This window comes from Stomoxys calcitrans, chromosome 4 (assembly GCF_963082655.1).
Source record: "Stomoxys calcitrans chromosome 4, idStoCalc2.1, whole genome shotgun sequence".
Taxonomy (NCBI): Eukaryota; Metazoa; Arthropoda; class Insecta; order Diptera; family Muscidae; genus Stomoxys; species Stomoxys calcitrans.
The window spans coordinates 94,445,777-94,466,793 of record NC_081555.1 but is presented as its reverse complement, the minus strand read 5'-3'; the positions used below and the strand labels follow the sequence as shown (position 1 = coordinate 94,466,793).

At 39.1% G+C, this 21,017-nt stretch overlaps 1 protein-coding gene across 1 annotated transcript; it reads right to left on the bottom strand.

The window, feature by feature from the left end:
- Nucleotides 1–6,427: 6,427 nt before the first annotated feature.
- LOC106086600 (trypsin beta) lies at nucleotides 6,428–7,252 on the bottom strand. The gene has a single exon (XM_013251341.2). The coding sequence runs from the start codon at nucleotides 7,250–7,252 to the stop codon at nucleotides 6,428–6,430; it is 825 nt and encodes a 274-aa protein (XP_013106795.2).
- Between the last annotated feature and the right edge of the window lie 13,765 nt (nucleotides 7,253–21,017).

Sequence of the window (21,017 nt, the reverse complement as noted above, 5' to 3'; positions counted from 1 at the left end):
GCCTAGACGAAAAACAAAACTAAACTAAACCTTAAGCGAAAATTCAGTGAAACCAAAAGACAACCGTATTGTATAAGAATTGAATATAAATCCTTTATTAATAAAAACGAGACATCAACAAATAATTGAGCACAATATTTTCTTTGTTCCAAATTTAAGAAAATTTTGTCTAAGAAAAAATTTATTTAAAAAACAAAATATATTGGGTTGCCCAAAAAGTAATTGCGGATTTTTTAAAAGAAAGTAAATGCATTTTTAATAAAACTTAGAATGAACTTTAATCAAATATAATTTTTTTTACACTTTTTTTCTAAAGCAAGCTAAAAGTAACAGCCGATAACTGACAGAAGAAAGAATGCAATAACAGAGTCACAAGCTGTGAAAAAATTTGTCAACACCGACTATATGAAAAATCCGCAATTACTTTTTGGGCAACCCTATATTAAATTATTAAGGAAAAAACAGATCATACAAAATCGGGTGTGAGGTGGTCCCCCCAGACACTTGGCCCTGCAAAAATATCAGCATCGTGCTCTTCTCTCAAATACCGTTTTTTTAAGCCCCTCATTGCAATTGGTTTTGAGGGGAGTTCACAGGATGAGGTGTCCCCCAAAAACATGGCCCCAAGATTGGTTATCAAATTCTCGTTGTCTAATCTCAAATACCTTTCATTTGAGCCACATATTGGCATGGTCGTCAAATTTGTACCCTTTAGTGGGTGTTTTGGGGAAGAGGTGGTACCCCAAATACATGGTCATACGAATTTGGAATACGAACATGGAATACGAATTTGATATACATTTGTATATCAAATTCGTATTCAACTCCCAAATACCATTATTTGAGCCTCATATTGCATTGGTCAGTGAAATTGCTGTTTGTTGAGTATCTTGGTAAAGGTGTAGACTCCAGAAAATTGGTCCCGAAAGTGGGTATCAATTCTTGCTCTACCCCCCAATATCTTTTATTTAAGCCCCACATTGACATGGTCGGTAAATATGCCCGATTTAGGGGTGTTTTGGGGAGTGAGGTGGTCCCCCAATCACCAAGCCCTGAAAATATATCAGCAACGTGCTCTACTCTCATATATTTGAACCCCATATTGCCATTGGCCTCAAAATTGAATATCAAATTCGTTTTCTAATCTCAAATACCATTCACTTAAACCCCTTATTGAAAAAGGCATCAAATATATGCGGTTTGGGGTATGGGCCCTAAAAATTATAAATATTCAGTTCCACTCTCTTTAAGACCCAAATTGTCTTGATGAGCAAATACGTCCAATGAGGGGTTGTTATAGTGGTGGAACGTTCTCTAGACAGTTGGTCCCGAATGTTGATGTCAGATTCATGGTCTACTCCCAAATACCCTTCATTTAAGCCCCATATTTTCATAGTCGGCAAACTTGACCGGTTTGGGGGGGGGTGGTTTGCAGGATGAGGCGGCTACTCAGTGACTTGGCCTTGAAAATATATATCAGATTCGTATTCTACTCTAAAATATCTCTCATTTAAGCCCCATATTGCAATGGTCAGCAAATACTTCCTATTTGAGAGTTGTTATTGGGGTGGGGTGGCGCCATAGACACCTTTTCCGAATATTGATATCAGATTCGTGATTTACTCCCAAAGACCTTTTATTTAAGCCCCATATTGTTATGGTCGTAAATTTTTCCTCTTTGGGGGGAGACGGGCAGACCCCCAAACACTAGGTCCCACATTTAGATATCGCATTCGTATTCTACACGCAAACACCTTTTATTTTAGCCCCATTTTGTCAGTACATAAGTCCTGTTTGGGGGGTGTTTTGGGGAAGGGGTGGACCCCCAGAAACTTGGTCCCACATATTCTACTTGCAAATACCTTTCATTTGAGTTCCATATTGCCATGCCATCGGTAAATATGTCAGGTTTATGGGTGTTTTGGGGGTTGGGGTGGTTCCCCAAACACTTCGTCCGACAATTGCATGTCATATACGTTTTTTTTCCCATTTTGTAGTAATTGGTCTATATATATATATATATATATATATATATATATATATATATATATATACAGGGTGGCTGATGAAAGCCGCTACCAAAAAAAAATGTAATAACTTTTTTTCTATTTAATAATAATAATTTAATAATTAATTTAATTAATTAATTAATTAATTTAATTAATAATAATTTAATAATTAATTTAATAATTTAATTTAACATGAATAAAAGAAAAATGTATTCCATACACCGAAAAAAAAATGTAGCAATATTCATCATTGTAGCAATATTCATCAGCCACCCTGTATATATATATATATGCTGTAGGTTTCAGTGGTGGGGCGGGCCCCCTAGGTACCCCATCCGAAATTTTGATACCAAATTTTTATTTTTAGGGTACTATAAGAGAGCACACAACATTTCGCTTAAATCGCACCACCCATCAGCGAGATTTGGCGTTTCTGAAAATTAAGGTAAGGGGAGGGTCCGCCCCCCCCCCCCATCCCCCCCTTCAGATATCAAAAAATGGCGTACCCTATTTTCACCATGGGTCCATAATACACCATCTTTTAAGTAAATCGGTTCAACCGTTTTTGAGTCTATACAGAACATACATACAAACAAACACAAATTCATTTGAATATATAAGACTAGATGGGCCCGGCCCGCTATTCTGCGCCCGACATGCTATGTTGGAGAGGAGTTCTCTAAGTTTCTGACTAATTTCAGTTGAAAATTTATTCCAATTTTCCTGTGTATGAAAGTCAATTTCGTGCTCTACTTCCAAAGATCTTTCATTTAAGATCCATACTACCATGATCGGAAAATATGACCGATTTTAGGGGTTTTTTGGGGGTGGGGTGACCCACGAAACACTTAGTCCCACAATTGGTTGTCAGATTCGTTTTCTACTCCCAATAACCTTTAATTTCATACCCATATTGTAGTGATTGTTCTATAAATCCGTTTGGCGGTTTTTGGAGGTGGGCGGTCCTCCTAGGCACCCCACCTCAGATTCTGATACCAAATTTTTAATTTTAGGCAAATGTAAATGTGCAAACAAAATTTCGCATGCCCCATCTGCCACTTGAGTACAAATTTGAATGATGCACTCTACTCATCCATCTCTATTACTCGATTCCCCATGGTTTTAATAGGTCAAATTACCTATTGGAGGCGATTTTAGGAGGTAAAGTACCACCTAAATTCTTGGACACAAAGTTTAATGTCATGTTCGTAAACTGCTCTCAAATGCCTTTAATTTGAGTTTCATTAAGCTATGATTCCCATTTGGGGGTCTTATATATCAATTACTTGGACCTCAATTTTTATGTCATAATGTCGTTGTCTACTCCGGAATACCTTTTATTTGAGTCCCATATTGATATGTACGTCAAATATGCCAGTTTGGAACAGTTTTTGGGTTTGGGCGACCCTTGGATGCTTGAATCCAAATTTTGTATACCATATTCGTATTCTACTCTCCAATATCTTTCATTACATACCCATATTGTCTTTATGGGTCTACTTTTGATTTTGGGTGGAGTTTTGAAGGTAACGTGGGAGGGTCCGCCCCCTTGCAATATCAAAAAATTATATAGCCTATACCTCTTTCCTGACCATATTCGTAATCAACTCGCGAATACATTTCATCCGAGGCCTATATTGTCATTATCGTCAACTAACCCTATTTTTCGGGGGTTTTCGGGGTCAGGGCGGCCCCCCAATTACTTGAAACCAATTTTTAATATGAAATTCGTACGCTACTCTCGCATACCTTTCATTTAAGTCCCATATTGTTCCGATCGGTTCAATTTAATTTTCGGGTGATACTTTTGTGGTAAGGGGAGGGTCCGCTCCCCTTGCGGTATCAAAAAATATACAAATTTGTTTTTAAAAATTTACTACATTGAAAATGTGGTCAAAATTTGTTTACCCTCCACCATGGATTGGAAGTATACAAATTTCCTGTACCTGCTTCCTGACCTACTCCCGAATACATTTCATTCGAGCCCCATATTGTCATTATCAAACCTATATTTGGGGGGTTTTGGGGTCAGGGCGGCCCCCCAATTACTTGGACCCAATTTTTAATATGAAATTCGTACTCTACTCTTGCATACCTTTCATTTAAGTCTCATATTGTACCGATCGGTCCACTTCAATTTTTGGATGGTACTTTTGTGGTAAGGGGAGGGTCCGCTCCCCTTGCGGTATGAAAAAATATACAAATTTGTTTTTAAAAATTTACCCCATTGAAAATGTGGTGAAAATTGTTCTACCCTGGATTGGAAGTATACAAATTTCCTATACCTCCTTCCTGACCATATTCGTAATCTACTCCCGAATACATTTCATCCGAGCCCCATATTGTCATTATCGTCAAATAAATCTATTTTTGGGGGGTTTTTGGGGTCCGGGCGGCCCCCCAATTACTTGGATCCAATTTTTAATATGAAATTCGTACTCTACTCTTGCACACCTTTCATTTAAGTCCCATATTGTTCCGATCGGTTCACTTTAATTTTTGGATGGTACTTTTGTGGTAAGGGGAGGGTCCGCTTCCCTTGCGGTATCAAAAATAAAGGGTTGCCCGAAAAGTAATTGCGGATTTTTTAAAAGAAAGTAAATGCATTTTTAATAAAACTTTTTTTCTAAAGCAAGCTAAAAATAACAGCTGATAACTGAAAGAAGAAAGAACGCGATTACAGAGTCACAAGCCGTTGAAAAAATTTGTCAACGCCGACTATATGAAAAATCCGCAATTACTTTTTGGGCAACCCAATATACAAATTTGTTTTTAAAAAATTACTCCATTAAAAATGTGGTCAACATTTATATACCCTCCACCATAGATTGGGGGTATACAAATTTCGTCATTCCGCTTGTAACACATCGAAATATGGATCTGATACATAACAAAGTATTTATATACTCGTTGGTCGTCTTGACATTCTGCGTCGATTTAGTCATGTCCGTCCGTCTTTCCGTGTGTCGAAAGCACTCTAAATTTCGAAGGAAGATTTATTCGCTTGGAATTTAGCGTGCGTTCGAATTGCACCTTAAATTTTGCACAAATACTTTCCATTAGTGTAGACCGTTTGGGATTGTTAATGGTCCATATCGGTCCATGTCTTGATAAAATAGCTCCCATATAAATCAATCTTTGATCTCTTCTTCAGCCTCTAGAGGGCGCAATTCTTATTCCATCCATATTTTGTATTGTCTTGCAATAACTATGCCAAATATGATCTCAATCATAACCTGATATAACTCCCATATAAACCGATCTCCCGATTATACTTCTTAAGCCTCTAGAGGGCGCAATTCTTATTCGATTATGCTGAAATTTTGCGTAAAGCGTTTTGTTTTGTCTCGCAATAACTATGCCATGAATGGTCTTAATCGGTTCATAACTTGATATAACTCCCAGATAAACCGATCTCCCGATTATACTTCTCAAGCCTCGAGAGGGCGCAGTTCTTATCCGATTTGGCTAAAATTTTGTACAACGGTTTCTCCCATGACTTTTAACGTACGTGTCAAATATGATCTAATATAGCTCCCATATAAACCGACCTCACGATTATATATCTTTAACCCCCGGAGGGGTGAACATTTTATGCAATTTGAAATTTTGTGCAATGACTTCTCCTATGACCCCCAACACATGTGCTAAGTATGGTCTAAATCGTTCAAGAACCTGATATAGTTCCCATATAAACCGATCTTCCGATTGTACTTCTTGAGTCCCTAGAGTTCTTGTCTGATTAGGCTAAAATTTTGTACAACGTCTTCTCCTACAACATATTTGGCCCAAATATGGTCCGAATCGATCCACAAGCTGATATAGCTCCCATACAAACCGATCTTCTGATTGTATTTCTTGAGTCCCTAGAGGGTGCAATTCTTTTCCGATTTTTCACAATGACTTTTACTATGGTCTTCAACATCCAAACCAAGTATGGCCCAATTCAGTCCATAAGCTGATATAGCTCCCATATACACCAGTCTCCTGATTTTACTTCTTGGGCCCCTATAGGGCGCAATTCTTTTCCGATTTGGCTGATATTTTACACAATGACCTCTACTATGATCTTCAATATCGTAACCTAGTATGGTCCGAATAGGTCTAAAACCTGGTATAGCAATTCTTATCCATTATAGCAATCGCTTAGCATTTCTTACCTTTTGTTTGCCTATTAAGAGATATCGGGCAAAGATCTTGACAAATGTTATCCACAGTGGAGGGTATATAAAGAAAATTTTATTAAAAAATTTTTTTTTTTACAAAATTCTGTCAATTTTGCCTATAGAAATCCTTAAACATTTTCCCAAGAAAAATACAGTTTTTTGTGCTTTGTTTTATATTTTTTTTTCTAAATAAAAGTTCCTTAATTTGGTTTTCCTTTTCTCTTTCTCTATGGAAAAAATAAAGGCTATTTTTTAGGGTTTCGGACAAACTCTGTTCAATTCGTCGTTTAAGATTCTTGTTGCGTTGGTGATAAATGCATCGAAATAGGACATTGATGAAAGCACGCATGGCAGTGGAATCTGAGCACAGCCTCTGCACCAGGAAACAACGGCAACAATCAGATTTTTCCTTACCACTGGACTGCCAATATCACCAACGCAAGAATTAAAATTGTGGGTTACGGCACACAGATTTCCAGCATGTATTGAGCACTCATTGTGGCGGTATGCCGTACCACATGGCAGTTGACGACCAATCAAAACCGGCGCCCTCTTCAGTCGAGTATTGGGCAGAAATCCTGCCGTTCGCATTTGTTCCCAGCCATATATATAGCCGCCGCCACAACTTGTGGGCAATTGAAGTCTCTGTGGTCTGCCGATGGTCCGTGTGGTAACACCGTTTATGACCACAGCGTGTTTCAGCAATATGACGGCAATGTCACCTCGTTTAGTTATAGGATTAAAGTTGTGATTGATTAGGTAGTCCTTAACCGGCACCAATTGTCCACCGTTTTTGGTGCAAGAAGAACCGGCTCGTATCATAAGGTTCTTGGTGTTTTGACCAAATACACAAACGCCAGCGGTGACCACATAGTTTGGGGCGATTAGGGAACCACTGCAGAAGTGATAACCGTCTCGTTGGATGGACACAATAAAGGGAGCGCATTCGATTTTGGTGTATTCACCAATACCAATGCGCCTCGGATCAGAACGTTTATGCGTGGAAGGGGCCTCTCCAGCCGAAGATCCCTTAACCAGCAGCAGGCAAATGACCAACACACTACCGAAACCTAACATTTTTGATTGAGTTGTGTCAAAAAAAGCTTCTTTATATATAGAGGTCTGCCAGATAAAGAGCTGTTGTTTGAGCGCTCCCACAATTCACAATATCATCATTTGAATTTATTACACATTGTGTTTTTATTTCCCTTTTTTTTTGAGATATCGAAGTCAATAATTATTATAATCATTAGACGGATGATTGCTATCGATTTTTGAAGGGGTTATAACAGGTCATTGGTCACACGAATGTGTTCAAGGTTTAAGAGTTCTATAGATGTAGGCTAAAAAGAAAAACGTCCCTTGTTTCACACCACTTTACTATGGATGGACGACATTGTTTGACAAATAAAAATTTCACCAAATATTTGCCATGAAACATAAAATTTCGATGAATTTCTCTCAAAAAGATTATCAAATAATGAAGAACCAGAATGTCAATATTTGAGACCTGGTATCTGAGGATAGTCCCACCCAGCAACCGCAAATCGCTCTGTCCCTTCTTACTATCCGCTTCTGCTAGAAAACCTCAAGTGTGTAGCATAGAAGAACAACAACATTTCAAAGTTATTTTAAACAGGGAAGTGCCGCAGTAATGCTGCACACCTGCTTGATGCTTATGACTCATGTGCGCTGTGTATAGTTTACACCAACGATTACCCTTTTTATACCCATCACCGAAGGATGGGGGTATATTTATTTTGTCATTCCATTTGCAACACATCGCAATATCCATTTCCGACCCTATAAAGTATTGGGTAGCCCAAAAAGTAATTGCGGTTTTTTTAAAAGAAAGTAAATGCATTTTTAATAAAACTTAGAATGAACTTTAATCAAATATACTTTTTGTACACTTTTTTTCTAAAGCAAGCTAAAAGTAACAACTGATAACTGACAGAAGAAAGAATGCAATTACAGAGTCACAAGCTGTGAAAAAATTTGTCAATGCCGACTATATGAAAAATCCGCAATTACTTTTTGGGCAACCCAATATATATTTTTGATCAGCGTAAAAATCTAAGACGTACTAGCCATGTCCGTCCGTCTGTCTGTTGAAATCACGCCGCAGTCTTTAAAAATAGAGATATTGAGCTGAAATTTTGCACAGATGCTTTTTTTGTCCATAAGCAGGTTAAGTTCATAGATGAACTATATCGGACTATATCTTGATATAGCCCTCATATAGACCTATCTGCCGATTTAGGGTCTTAGGCCCATAAAAGACACATTTATTATCCGATTTTGTTGAAATTTGGGACAGTGAATAGTTTTAGGCTCTTCGATATCTATCTTCAAATTGGCCCAGATCGGTTCAGATTTGGATAAAGCTGCCATATAGACCGATCTCTCGATTTAAGGTTTCGGTGCCATAAAAAGTGCATTTATTGTCCGATATCGCCGAAATTTGGGACGGTGAGTTAGGTTAAGCCCCTCGACATACTTCTGCAATTTGACACAGATCGGTCCAGATTTGGATATAGCTGCCATATAGACCGATCCGCCGATTTAGGGTATTAGGGCCATAAAAGCTACATTTATTATCCGATTTTGTTGAAATTTGGGACAGTGAATAGTGTTAGGCCCTTCGATATCTATTTTTAATTTGGCCCAGATCGGTCCAGATTTGGATATAGATGCCATATAGACCGATCTCTCGATTTAAGGTTTTGGGTCCAGAAAAGGACCATTTATTATCCGATATCGCCGAAATTTGGAACAGTGAGTTGTGTCAGGTGCTTCGACATTCCTCTTCAATTTGGCACATTTTAAGTCGATCTAGCCATGTCTGTCCGTCCGTCTGTCCGTCCGTCCGTCTGTCCGTCCGTCCGTCTGTCTGTCCGTCCGTCTGTCCATCCGTCTGTCTGTCGAAAGCTTGCTAACTTTCGAAGGAGTAAAGCTAGGCGCTTGAAATCTTGCACTACAACTTTGTATTAATGTAGGTCGGTAGGAATTGTAAATGTACCAAATGGGTCCTTGTTTTGATATAGCTGCCATATAAACCGATCTTGGGTCTTGACTTGACTAGCCTATAGAGGGCGCAATTCTTGTCCGATTTGACTAAAATTTTGCACGCGGTGTTCTGGTATCACTTCCAAAATCTGTGTTTAGTATGGTTTAAATCGGTTCATAACCCGATATAGCTGCCATATAAACCGATCTTGGGTCTTGACTTCTTGCCTAGCCTCTAGAGGGCGCAATTCTTGTCCGATTTGACTAAAATTTTGCATGAGGTGCTTTGGTATCACTTCCAACATCTGTGTTTAGTATGGTTTAAATCGGTTCATAACCTAATATAGCTGCCATATAAACCGATCTTGGGTCTTGACTTCATGAGCCTATAGAGGGCGCAATTCTTGTCCGATTTGACTGAAATTTTGCACGCGGTGTTTTGGTATCACTTCCAACATCTGTGTTTAGTATGGTTTAAATCGGTTCATAACCTGATATAGCTGCCATATAAGCCGATCTTGGGTCTTGACTTCTTGACTAGCCTCTAGAGGGCGCAATTCTTGTCCGATTTGACTGAAATTTGCATGAGGTGCTATGGTATCACTTCCAACATCTGTGTCAAGTACGGTTTAAATCGGTTAATAACCTGGTATAGCTGCCATATAAACCGATCTTGGGTCTTGGCTAGCCTCTAGAGCCGCGCAATTCTTGTCCGATTTGACTAAAATTTTGCTTGAGGTGCTTTGGTATCACTTCCAACATCTGTGTTTAGTATGATTTAAATCGGTTCATAATCTGATAAAGCTGCCATATAAACCGATCTTGGGTCTTGACTTCTTGAGCCTATGGAGGGCGCAATTCTTGTCCGATTTGACTAAAATTTTGCACGAGGTGTTCTGGTATCACTTCCAACATCTGTGTTTAGTATGGTTTAAATCGATTCATAACCTGATATAGCTGCCATATAAACAGATCTTGGATCTTGACTTCTTGAGCCGCTAGAGGGCGCAATTCTTGTCCGATTTGACTGAAATTTTGCATGAGGTGTTTTGGTATCACTTCCAACATCTGTGTTTAGTATGATTTAAATCGGTCCATGTTTTGATATAGCTGCCATATAAACCGATCTTGGGTCTTGACTTCTTGAGCCTATAGAGGGCGCAGTTATTATCCCATTTGGCTGAAATTTTATACAACGTTTTCTGTCCTGACCTTTAACATACATGTGAAACATGGTCTGAAACTATCTATAGCTTGATACCGCTCCCAATAAACCGATCTTCCGATTTTTCTTTTTGAGTCCCTACAAGGTGCAATTCTTTGCCGAATGGACTGAAATATTACACAATGACTTCTACAATTCATTTATGGTCCGAATCGGACTAAAACTTGATATAGCTCCAATAGAATAACAGTTCGTATTCATTATTCTCTGTTTGCCAAAAAAAAGAGATACCGCGCAAAGAACTCGACAAATGCTATCCATGGTGGTGGGTTCCCAAGATTCGGCCCGGCCGAACTTAGCGCGCTTTTACTTGTTTTTACTTCAATAAACGTCTAAAGAATTTAAAAGTAAATGAGAAAAACTAAAGCTGCTCATTTCTTAAATTTCCTTTTATTATGCACAGATAGGAAAAAGTAAAGGAAAATAAAAAAAAAATGCTGACTAAGAAAGACTGTACAGGAAAATTAAGTTTTCAATTAATTTCAGCGATAAATGAAGCAGAAAATTAATTAAAGAAACAAAAAAACACTGAAAACTCTACGGTGTTGAAAAAAGACTACATTTTAAAATAGGAGAATGTGTCCAGGCTTGGCTGCTAGAGACATGTCTATTGAGTCAAAGTGGTAGGGGGTAAGAAACATCTGTCACTTGTTTAAATGTTCATGGCAAATAGACTTGCTTAGGCTAAGTGGCTTAGGAGTGAAACAATTATTTTTCTTAGTGCTGTTAAGAAGTTGTCGTTTTTGGCAACTTACTTCTTTCGAGCGTCAAAAGCTTAGAAATTTAATATCAGCAGGTGGTAGCAGGTGGCAGCAGTTATTTACAATTTCCAATATTTCACCTGTCAGAAATAAAATTGCCTTATTTCCTACCAAAATCAAATTTTGATAAATTTTCTATCAAAATCGAATTTTTGAAAAAGTTTTCAATAAAAATCAAATTTCGATGATTTTTTTATGAAAATCAAATTTTGATTAAAAATATATAAAAACTATTTTCTAACACGAAATTTTGTGTTTTTTTTTTTACCTACCCCAAAAACTCAGAACATTTTTTTACATTACCTCACGGCAGGTTTCTTTTCGATGGGTGGTGTGGTCATAAAACCAAAGTTGGTTGATAGGTTGATTTTAAGTTTTTTTTTTTGGTAACAAAAAAGCGATACAAAGGTAATAGGCAGATTTAATTATCGGTGGTTGACTTCTGCACTTATCAACAATGGGAAAAAATGCATTTTTTGTCTGCCCCTAATTATAAGGCGTTGATTAACATTTAGTTATAATTATATAACCATAAAAAAAGTTATTAATGGAATAGACTAATAAAACCAATTGCCTTTAATGTGGGAAAAAAAGAATGCATGCATTCATCACAAAAGAAATTTAAACATGATATTTGGTTTCATTTACAAAGAGCAATTCCTTTTTTTTTTGTCAGAACAATGGGTCATAAATAGAACTGCAGAAATCTATTTGTATTGGGTTGCCCAAAAAGTAATTGCGGATTTTTCATATAGTCGGCGTTGACAAATTTTTTCACAGCTTGTGACTCTGTAATTGCATTCTTTCTTCTGTCAGTTATCAGCTGTTACTTTTAGCTTGCTTTAGAAAAAAAGTGTAAAAAAGAATATTTGATTAAAGTTCATTCTAAGTTTTATTAAAAATGCATTTACTTTCTTTTAAAAAATCCGCAATTACTTTTTGGGGAACCCAATATAAAAATTAACTTGTGTTTGTATGTTTGTGGATTTGTAAATTTGTTTGTTCGATATAGACTCAAAAACGGCTAAATCGATTTCTTTGAAATTCTACATTTGATACCCATATTGTAGGTATCGGTCCAGTTTTGATTTTAAGTGGCATTTTTGGGGTAACGGGGGGAGGGCCCGCCCCGGCATTTTTGGGGTAACGGGAGGAGGGCCCGCCCCCTTCCTGACCATATTCGTTATCAACTCCCGAATACCTTTCATTCGAGCCCCATATTGTCATTATCTTCCAAGAAACCTATTTTGAAGGGTTTTGGGGTCGGGGCGGCCACCCAATTACTTGGACCCAATTTTTAATATGAAATTCGCACTCTACTCCAGAATACCTGTCATTTAAGTCCCATATTGTTACGATCAGTTCACCTTTATTTTTGGGAGGTACTTTTGGGGTAAAGGGGAGGGTCCGCCCCCCTTGTATATATCAAAAAATTATATAGCCTATTGCTCTTTCCGGACCACACACCACAATCAATGAAAACAAATATGGGTATCAAATGAAAGGTATTGAAGAGTAGAATACGAATATGGTATTAAAAATTACCCATGACCAAGTACCCATGACCAAGTACCCATGAAGTCGCCCTAACCCCGAAATTCCTCCAAGCAGACAAATTGAACGTTTCTATCAATATGGGGCTCAAATGAAAGGTGTTCGGGAGTAGATTACGAATCTGCCATACAAAATCAGGTTGTAGTATAGGGGGTCCCCCCACCCCCAAAAACACCCCAAAACGTACATATTTGCCAATCACGACTATATGAGACTCAGCTTGTTTGTTTGTTCCGTATAGACTCAAAAGCGGCAGAACCGATTCTCTCCAAATTTTCATAGATTTTGTAGGTTGGTCTAGAAAGAAACATAGACTTTATAATTTTTCGATATCGGAAGAGGGCGCACCATCCCCCTTACACCAAAAACACCACCCTAAATGAAAAGTGGACCGATCGGAACAATATGGGTATCAGCGAAAAGGTATTGGAGAGTAGAATACTCTCCCAAACAGACATATTGGACGTACATGGCAATATGGTACTCTATGAAAGCTATTCGGGAGTAGATGTCAAAAAAAAAACTAGTAAAAGCATGCTAAGATCGGCCGGGTCGAATCTTTGGAACCCACCACCATGAATTCTGCTAAAATATGGGAGCTATATCAGGTTATAAACCGATTTGGACCGTACTTAGCACAGTCGTTGAAAGCCATAAAAGAACACAATGTGCAAAATTTCAGCCAAATCCGACGAAAAATGCAGCTTGTAAGGGCTCAATAAGTCAAATCGGGGGATCGGTTTATATGTGATCTAGGCTTGTAAGGGCTGAAGACATCAAATCGGGAGATCGGTTTATATGGGAGCTATATCAGGTTATAAACCGATTCAAGCCGTACTTAGCATAGTTGTTGGAAGTCTTAACAGAACACTACAAGCAAAATGTCAGTCAAATCCGACAAAAATTACGGCTTGTAAGGGCTCAAGAAGTCAAATCGGGGGATCGGTTTATATGTGAGCTATATTAGGTTATAGACCGATTTGGACCGTACTTGGCACAGTTGTTATGAGTCACAACAGCACAGTACACGCAAAATTTCAGCCAAGTGGGACAAAAATTGCGGATTCCAGGGGCTCAAGAAGTCAAATTGGGAGATCGGTTTATATGGGAGTTATATCTAAATCTGAATCGATATGGCCCCTTTGCAATCCCCAACCTACATTACCTACATTAATATTAAGTATCTGTGCAAAATTTCAAGCGGCCAGCTTTACGCATTCGACCACTATTGTGATTTCGTCAGACGGGCGGACATGGCTAGATCGACTTAAAATGTCATGAGGATCAAAAATATATATACTTTATGGATTTTTAGACGAATATTTCGAGGTGTTACAAATGGAATGACTAGATTAGAATATCCCTATCCTATGGTGGTGGGTATAAAAATGAATTTGTGTTTGTTTGTTTGTTCCGTATAGACTCAAAAACGGCTGATTGTCTTGAAATTTTCATAGATTGTGTAGGTTGGTCTGGAAGGAAACATAGAATATATAATTTGTTGATATCTCAAGGGGGGCGGACCTTCCCACTTAAACTAAAAGCATTACCCAAAATTAAAAATGTATCGATCGCGACAATATGGGACTCAAATGGAAGGTATTCAGGAGTAGAGTACGAAATTCATATTAAAAATTGATTCCAAGTAACTGGGGGGCCGCCTCCACCCCCAAACCCCCTAAAATAGGTTTATTGGACGATCATGACAATATGGGGCTCAAATGAAAGGCATTCGTGAGTAGATTACGAATATGGTTAGCAAAGATGAATAGGCTTTATAATTTGTTGATATAGAAAGGGGGTTGGACCCTCCCCCTTTACCCCAAAAAGACCATCCAAAATCAAAAGTGGACCGATAAGGACAATATGGGTATCAAATGAAAGGAATTGAAGAGAAGAATACAAATATGGCATTAAGAATTGGTTACAAGTTCCCAGAAAGTAGAGCTAACTCCAAAATTCCTCCAAGCAGACAAATTTAACGTTCCTATTAATATGGAGTTCAAATGGTAGTAGATTACGAATCTGGCATTAGAAATCAGGTTAGGGGATCACCCTACCCCCAAAAAACACCCTAACTGTGCATATTAGCCAATAACGACTATATGGGACTCGGTTTGTTTGTTTGTTCCGTATAGACTCGAGAACGGCAGAACCGACTTTCTCGAAATCTTCACTGATTTAATAGGTTGGTCTGGAAGGAAACATAGGCTTTATAATTTTTAGATATCGGAAGGGGACGCACACTCCCTCTAACCTGAAAACATTGCTCAAAACTAAAAGTCGATCGATAGGCACAATATGGGTATTAAATGGAAAATTATTGGAGAAGAGAATACGAATATGGTATTAAAAATTGAGTCTTAGTACCCAGCGAACCTTATGGGCCCTATGTACACGGGCCGTAGGCTCGAAATGGGGCCTGAATCCAAGGATAGTCCACTGGTTCTAAAGGAGCGTGAGCCAATACTTGCTTACGCCTCAGTAGTTTGGTGGACTGCGATGGAGAAAAAGTGCAACGTTAGGATTATACAACAGGTTCAGAGAACATGTTGTCTAGGCATAGGCGGAGCGATGAGGACCATTGCTATTAGGGCAATGGAGACCATTGTATGTATCCGACCCATAAACATACAGGTAAAGTGCTAGGCAGCCATTGCGGCTATGGCGATGGAAGAATGGATGGAGGATAGGAGCAGGTCATATCATAACGGTATAATCGAGACGACGATAGGAAACCTGGAAGGAATGGAAGAGGTTTCCAATAGGATCCCTGAGACGACACTTGAGGTCGAGTGCGAAGCACTGCCGCCAGCGGCACAGTCTTGGATTGTCGGAATCCTGGTATTGCCATCTGGAAGATCATGTTACATGGATGGATCAAAGTTAGAGGACAGAGTGGGCCTTGGGGAACTACATTGAGAACCCATGGACTGAGATATGTTTTAGACTGCCTGACCATAATACGGTCCTGCCTGACCATAATACGGAGATTCGGGCTATCACGGGATGAGATTCGGGCTATCACGGGATGAATGAGGTGGTGAGGTACTAACACGAGGACGTCGAATGTGAACATCTTTACGGACAGCAAAATGGCCATAAGGGAAATAACAACCAGGAACGTAAGGTCACAAACAGTCTTGCAGTGTAAGAAGGAAGTTAACGGCTTTTCTGATGATGGCACAATCCGCATCGTTTGGGTGCTGGGTCATAACGGAGTAAGGGAAAATGAAAGGGCAGACGATTTGGCGGTGAAGGCCAGAGGACTGACTTCAGTAAACTTGGTTAACCCGAAGCATTTCGCGTCGACGCAATCCGAGTTAAGGACGTGGGCGACGAATGCGCATGGAACCTGGGGAACAGGGAAACGGTCGGTAGGACGGACGGACCGCTTTGCTGTCATTGGCTAGAACAGACGTCTCAGTCATTGTGTCCGTCATGACAGGTCACTGTCTAATCGGAAAACATGCTGACAGACTGAAGGTTGCCAGCAACGACTTTTGCAGAGGCTGTAGGGACATCGAAGAAGAAGAAGAGACTATAGAACACCTTCTGTATGTGTCTCCCGCACTAGCAGTCAGAAGGAGTTCAACTTAGGTTCTCATTTCTTTGTGAACCTGTCTGATTTAGTGGGTGTGAACTTTCGCAAGCGATCTGGATGGTTCAACGGCAACTAGAAGGCATCTTCCTTCTTCTGTTCCTGTGGTATCATAATGGACGAAAACGTCTAAGTGAGTCTGATGGCAGACTGCCACTTAAACCTAACCTAATCTAACCTAATGCGATTCGTTCGAAATTTTTTTGCACTCTTGCAGTCACCGAAAAACAAAATATGGTTTCTAATGTTGGGGTCGGGTGCCTCGGGGGCCGCCCAAAACCCATTAAATGCATATATACAGGGTGGCTGATGAAAGCCGCTACCAAAAAAAAATGTAATAACTTTTTTTCTATTTAATAATAATAATTTAATAATTAATTTAATTAATTAATTAATTAATTTAATTAATAATAATTTAATAATTAATTTAATAATTTAATTTAACATGAATAAAAGAAAAATGTATTCCATACACCGAAAAAAAAATGTAGCAATATTCATCATTGTAGCAATATTCATCAGCCACCCTGTAGACCAACCACGACAATATAAAGCTGAAACGAAAGGTGCCTGAGAGACAAAAATCGAATTTGATATCCAATTGGATAGCCATGTGTTTGGGGAGCCGGCCCACAACAAAACACCTCCCTTGTCGGATGTATTTGCCGACCATGGCAATTTGTGATATAAAAGCTATTTGGGAATAGAGTACGAAATGGATTCTCATTTTCGGGACAAAGACCCTGGGGTCCATACCACTCTCAAACAGAACTTTGAGAGTGAATTATTTGAAAGTAGAGCACGAAGCTGATATTTACTTTAGGGGCCAAGTGTCTGGGTGACCCCATACCCCATAAATCTGAAATATTTACCAATACGGAGGTATAGGACTCAAAATAAAGATATTAGGGAGTAAAGGCCAATGTAGCGCTGAGGCTAGCATGTATGTCTATGACGCTGAACGCCCGGGTTCGAATCCTGGCGGGACTATTAGAAAAAAATGTTCAGCGGTGGTTTTCCCCCAATAATGCTGGCAACATTTGTGAGTTACCATGCTATGGAAAACTTCTCTCCAAAGAGGTGTCGCACTGCGGCACGCCGTTCGGACTCGGCTATAAAAAGGAGGCCCCTTATCATTGAGCTTAAACTTGAATCGGACTGCACTCATTGACATGTAAGAAGTTAGCCCCTGTTCCTTAGTGAAATGTTCATGGTCAAAATTTGCTTTTTTTTGGGGAGCAGAGTAAAAATTTGTCCGGAAACCGAGAAGGGGCAAACTTCTCACAGATCAATGAGTGCAATCATAAGGGACCTTTTTTATAGCCGAGTCCGAACGACATACCGCAGTGCAACACCTCTTTGGGGAGTATTTTTTACATAACCATGACATGGTTCCTCGCAAATGTCGCCAGCATTAAGAGGGGATAACCATTAGCTGTAAATTGTATCCGATGTTCTTGCCAGGATTCGAACGCAGGCGTTCATCGTCATAGGTGGACATAGGCTACAGTAGCAAGAATTCGATTTCCACATTCAGTGTAAAGTGTGCCCATGCCATAAAGGCATTAAAGAGTTAAAGAAGGCGCAGCGGAGCGGCCCCGGTACGGCTAGTTTTCAAAAGAAAGAAACATTTTGAGAAATTGTTCTATAAAAATAAAATATAGACAAAATTTTCTTTAAAAATAAAATTTTTACAAAATTTTCTATAAAAGTTTATAATTTTTCAAAATTTTCTAATGAAAAATCAAAAATTTAATTTTTTAGTACGAAACTAAAGAAAAAACTTTTTTTATTGAAAAAAATCTGAATTTTCCTTTGAATTCAAAATTTGTTATTTGCTTCAATTTTTGTAACCTAAAATAGAATTAAATTTTATTTATGTGTAAAGGCTTTTATGGCATCCAGACAAAAACAAAACGAAAAACAAACGGATAAAGGCATTTAAAATGACTGCCTCATTTGGGTTGATGTAGGCACGTAAATAAAATGTTATGAAAAGCAGGATTAAGTCTTTGTTATTGTTAACCGTTACCTATGTTTGCCATGCTGTAAAGTGAAGTGTCCAGGTTTTAATGATACATTTGATAATATCAGATTAGCATTTCCTTCCTACAGCAGGCAACCAAAAGACTAGAACTTTTAAAAGTTTTGAAAATGTATAAAACTTTGTTTCTACAAAGTTTGTTGTTATTATTTTTTTTTTAATATTTAAACTAAAAAATCGACTATAAAACACGTAAAAGTTCTACCTGATTTACATGTGCGAGTACTAATCGCTCTTCCCATCTTTTAACCTTTCCAGCCAGCTTTTGATTTTTGATCTGTACCGTTAGGATTATTCTGACACTCATGCCCATAGGCAAACAAAACAATTTCCTAAAGAAAGCCTACAATAATTTCAAACACACGTGTGTGTGTGTGTGAGTATGTGTTCGTGTGTTGCCAAAGCGACCAACGAACGACCGAGAATATAAATGTGGGCTTTAGAATATGAGCGCTTGTGCGATATATGAGACAAGGCGATGGCTTACCACACACACACACACACACACACATACACTTTCGACCAACGCGTACACACACTAAGCAGAAGTGACATCTACATATCATCAGTGGTGAATGATAAGGCAGATTATGGCATACAAGGTGTGAGCGAAATGTCTGAGAGTGTATGACCTGCATGATTAATGATGTTTACATCGATACAGGAGACAAAGAAAGCCATACAGCCTCTATTGTGACATGAGATGTGTTTGGGGTCATTATTTCATCTGCAAATGCATACAAGGACTTAGTTTTGACATCATATCTACATAAACGAGTTGACTAGCACATGATTTATGAGTGAAGGTAGTCTCTTTTTGATTTTGTGTTCCTTTCATGAAGATTTTAAAGTTTTTGACATAGTCCCACTGCCAACAAACATTGCATGACCATTTGATCAATTTATTCACACAAACTTACATTTAAACCTATCTCGCCCTCACTTTTATACTCAAAGAAGCCGTTTTTTTTAATATCTAAGCTTTTTGTTGTGCCTAATGTCACATTTTTCTCTTTTAGCCTGCTATGAGTTTTCTTTTTCGTTATTGTTTTGTTTGTGTGTGTGTGTGGGTATGAGTGAGCCACCCACTCTGTCTTTATTAACAATAAATCCAACCACATGACCTGCAGCAGAAAATGTGTGTTTTAAGGTTAAATAGGCTTTTAAATAGGTTTTGTTGGCAATTTTATTGTTGTTGCGGTTGCCATTGTTATGAGGAAAACCTCAGCATGAATTCAAATGTTTCATTTAGAAATATGAGCTTTAACACCATAACATAACTGTAGGTGTATTAAAATTGAGAAATGAATGAAATTTAAAAATTAAATATGGAAATAAAGAAACCGGATGATAAATGCGCTTTTTATGAGCATAAAACCTTCAATCGGTAGATCAGTCTATATAGGGTGCTATATCAAGATATAGTCTGACATAGCCCATCTGCGAACCCAACTTGCCTATGGCTTTTAACGACAAGTTAACCTCTGGTTGCTGGGGTGCAGCTCACCGGAGGCAGAGTCAGTCAGGGAAATTTACTTGTGTCCGTGACAGAGAGACAAAAGGTGAGTTATATTCGTTTTCATAGCCTTTATTTAGTTAGTAGTACATAAACAAGGCGTTTTAGGGTCAAACTTAAGTTTTAGCCAGAGATCTGAGGGCTGGCTATGTTAATCTCTATGACGTGACTGCTCACGGTGTGGGTGGATATGGCATATAATCACGGCGGGAAGGTCGTAGACAGATGGCACGCGTAAGTCTTGGCGTCCTCAGCGGCTCCCATGTCTGAAGGACAAAGGCGAGGTGATGGCTACGTGTATCTTGGTGACGTGATTCACTGACGGCATGGATACGGCACACAATCACGATGTGGCTCTTGTAGAGAGAGTGTGTTTTCGCGGACTCAACGGATCTTATGTCTGAAGAATGAAAGCGAGGTGCTGGCTGCATGCATCTCGGTGACGTGATTCACTCGCGGCGCGGGTACGACATCAAATAACAGGGTGACGGTGGTAGACAGATAGCACGTTTGTGTGCTCGCAGGCTCAGTGTCTCTTATGAATGAAGAACAAAGGCGAGGTGCTGGCTGCGTGCATCTCGGTGACATGATTCACCCACGGCGCGGGTACGACATCAACTTGTAGAGACATCAAGAGTGTGTTTTCGCGGACTCAGCGGATCATATGTCTGCAGAATAAATGCGGAGTGCTGGCTGCGTGTATCTTGTTAACGTGATTCACTCACGGCGTGGGTAAGGCACTAAATCACGATGTGACTTTTGTAGAGAGACATCAAGAGTGCGTTTTTGCGAAATCAGCGGATCTTATGTCTGCGGAACAAAGGTGAGGTGCTGGCTACGTGTATCTCGGTGATATGATTCACTTACGGCGTTGTTACCACACTAAACCACGATGTAGCGATCGTAGACAAATGGCATGCGTGTGAGTTCGCGGGCTCAGCGGCTCATGTATCTGGAGGACAAATGCAAGGTGCTGGTTACGCGAATCTCGGAGACGTGATGCCCCCACGGCGTGGGTACGACGCTAAATCACGATGTGGCTATTGTAGACAGTTAGCACGAGTGTGTGTTCGCGGACTCAGGATTTTTTATGTCTGAAGAACCAAGGCGAGGTGCTGGCGGCGTGCATCTC